This window comes from Suricata suricatta, chromosome 11, assembly GCF_006229205.1.
Source record: "Suricata suricatta isolate VVHF042 chromosome 11, meerkat_22Aug2017_6uvM2_HiC, whole genome shotgun sequence".
Taxonomy (NCBI): Eukaryota; Metazoa; Chordata; class Mammalia; order Carnivora; family Herpestidae; genus Suricata; species Suricata suricatta.
The window spans coordinates 14,276,078-14,278,244 of NC_043710.1; the positions used below are offsets into that span (position 1 = coordinate 14,276,078).

The 2,167-nt window shown below is 35.8% G+C and overlaps 3 protein-coding genes across 3 annotated transcripts in view; 2 read left to right on the plus strand and 1 right to left on the minus strand.

The window, feature by feature from the left end:
* Positions 1–2,167, plus strand: part of LOC115306340 (olfactory receptor 4P4-like) — a 161,688-nt gene that overhangs the window by 34,665 nt on the left and 124,856 nt on the right. The window lies entirely within an intron of this gene.
* LOC115306350 (olfactory receptor 4C46-like) overlaps positions 1–2,167 on the plus strand; it is a 6,165-nt gene that overhangs the window by 3,253 nt on the left and 745 nt on the right. The gene's annotated exons all lie outside the window — the stretch shown is intronic.
* Positions 9–674, minus strand: LOC115306346 (olfactory receptor 4P4-like; the record flags this gene model as incomplete). Its single annotated transcript, XM_029956689.1, has 1 exon — positions 9–674. A coding segment is annotated over exon 1 (666 nt), but the record flags the coding sequence as incomplete, so codon positions are not given.

The following is a 2,167-nucleotide window of genomic DNA, read 5'->3' on the forward strand; positions in this document are numbered from 1 at the left end:
TTTCTTAAAGTGAATAATATAATGACATAAGAAGAAAATAAGACCACAAATGTCACTAAAGTAACCATTCCTGAACTGGCAACCAAAAGGACACCAGTGACATAGGTGTCGGTACAGGCAACTTTCAGCAAAGGAAAAATATCACAAAAATAGTGATCAATCTCATTAGGACCACAAAAGGGCAACCTGATTACCAGGAAAAATTGAGGAAAGGAGTGGACGGCCCCACCAGCCCAAGCAGCCAACACTAGGAGATTGCACCTTGTCCTGCTCATGACAAGCATGTAGTGGAGAGGTTTACAGATGGCAGCATAGCGATCAAACGCCATGACTGTGAGGATTAAGACTTCAATCATTCCAAAGAAGTGCATGGCAAAGACTTGGAACATACAGTTGCCATAGGAGATGGTTTTTCTTTCCACTAGGAGGTCAGCAATGAATTTGGGTGTAATGCTAGAGGTGTAGCAGATGTCCATATAGGACAAGTGGCTGAGGAAATAGTACATTGGTTGGTGGAAAAGAGGGCTGCACCGAATGGAGATGAGGATCAGAAGGTTTCCTACCAAGAGAGCAACGTAACAGAACAAGAAGAGCATAAAGCAAAATATTTGTGTGTAATAGTCATACGAAAGTCCCAAAAGAATGAAGTCTGAGACATTCCTCTGGCTCTCCATCTGTCTCAGACTGGTGTATATTACCAGCAAATGGGTTAGATATCTGAAAAGAAAGAAAACATGGATCTTTATAAAAAATTAAAAGCATGGCAACAATAACTAAATCTTACTAAAAAAAGAAATTGGCATCATTGAATAAGTAAAATTAATTATTCCTGATACATAGATTACCCTTTTTATTTTTTTTCAATTTTAAGTTTATTCATTTAAAATTACTGAGAGGGAGAGACTACAAGCAGGAGAGATGCAGAGAGAGAGACACACAGAATCCAGGGCAGGCTCCAGGCCTGAGCTGTCAGCACAGAGCCCAATGCAGGGCTTGAACTCACAAACTGTGAGATCAGGACCTGAGTCGAAGCCAGACACATAACCGACTGAGCCAGCTAGGTGCTCCTATTTCTCTTATTTTAGAAATCTAAAGTAACTAATTCTATAGTGCGAAAAAATGGTGTTAACTTTTCAACATTAACAATAAATATTACAGATCATTTAAATGTTAGTTTGATGTTAAAGAAATTAACTATTGTTAACTGTATAAATTAGATAACAAAACAAGTATAATTTATGTCCTTTACAAAAATTTTGTGCACATTTAAAAATGCATATTCTTACCCATAGGGTCACTATTTTTTTTTTCAGGATGATCTGGACAAATTTCCTGTTTGATTTTGTGGTATCCTTGGGAATGAAAAATTTTTTTAAATATGTCTCTTTGTTCTCTACAGTTAAGAGTCTGTTTCTTGGTTTTCTCTCTTTTTCCTCCCCTGTGTTCATCTGTTTGTTTCTTACATGGGGATTAAGGAGAGCACTTGCTGTGCTTAGTGATGTACATACAACAAGAGTTGTATGTAAATTTTGAATTACTAGATTCTACTTCTGAAAAACTAACATTACACTGTACATTAACTAATTGGAATTTTAATAAAAAGGTTGGAAAAAATAAAGAAAAACATTATCAGTTTGAATTGTTTAATTTCTTTAAAGGATGATCTTCCTTGCCCTGTCAACAAGCATTCCAACTGTACATTTCTACTAAAATAGTTTTAGGAGCATTAATAGCAAAAAATGATTGAAAACTGTGTGGCAAGTGGATGTCAATAGAGTACAGTTGTGAGAACTAAAGCCAACTTATTCATTTATCCCATTTACACGTTACAAGCAAAACTAAAAAAATGATTAAAATTAATCTAAATTTGTGGTGGCAAGTGATAAATGAAAGTTAAAAAGAAACGGCGCAAACATATTTTCATTGTACATATTTATGACCTTTCCTAGGAATTTCAGTATTTGATACACACTGTAGGCCATAAAATACAACAGAAGAAGAGGATACAGAAGGTAGCTCCAAGAGAGATTTGTTTCAGCACTCACCAACTAGAAGTTGCATTAACGAATGGATCGAACATTCACAAATTTGCATCTTGTGGACAATCTTGAGATATTATTCGTGCAGAGAGAAATAGTGTGTAGGATAGAGAGAAGGAGCTCCAGGA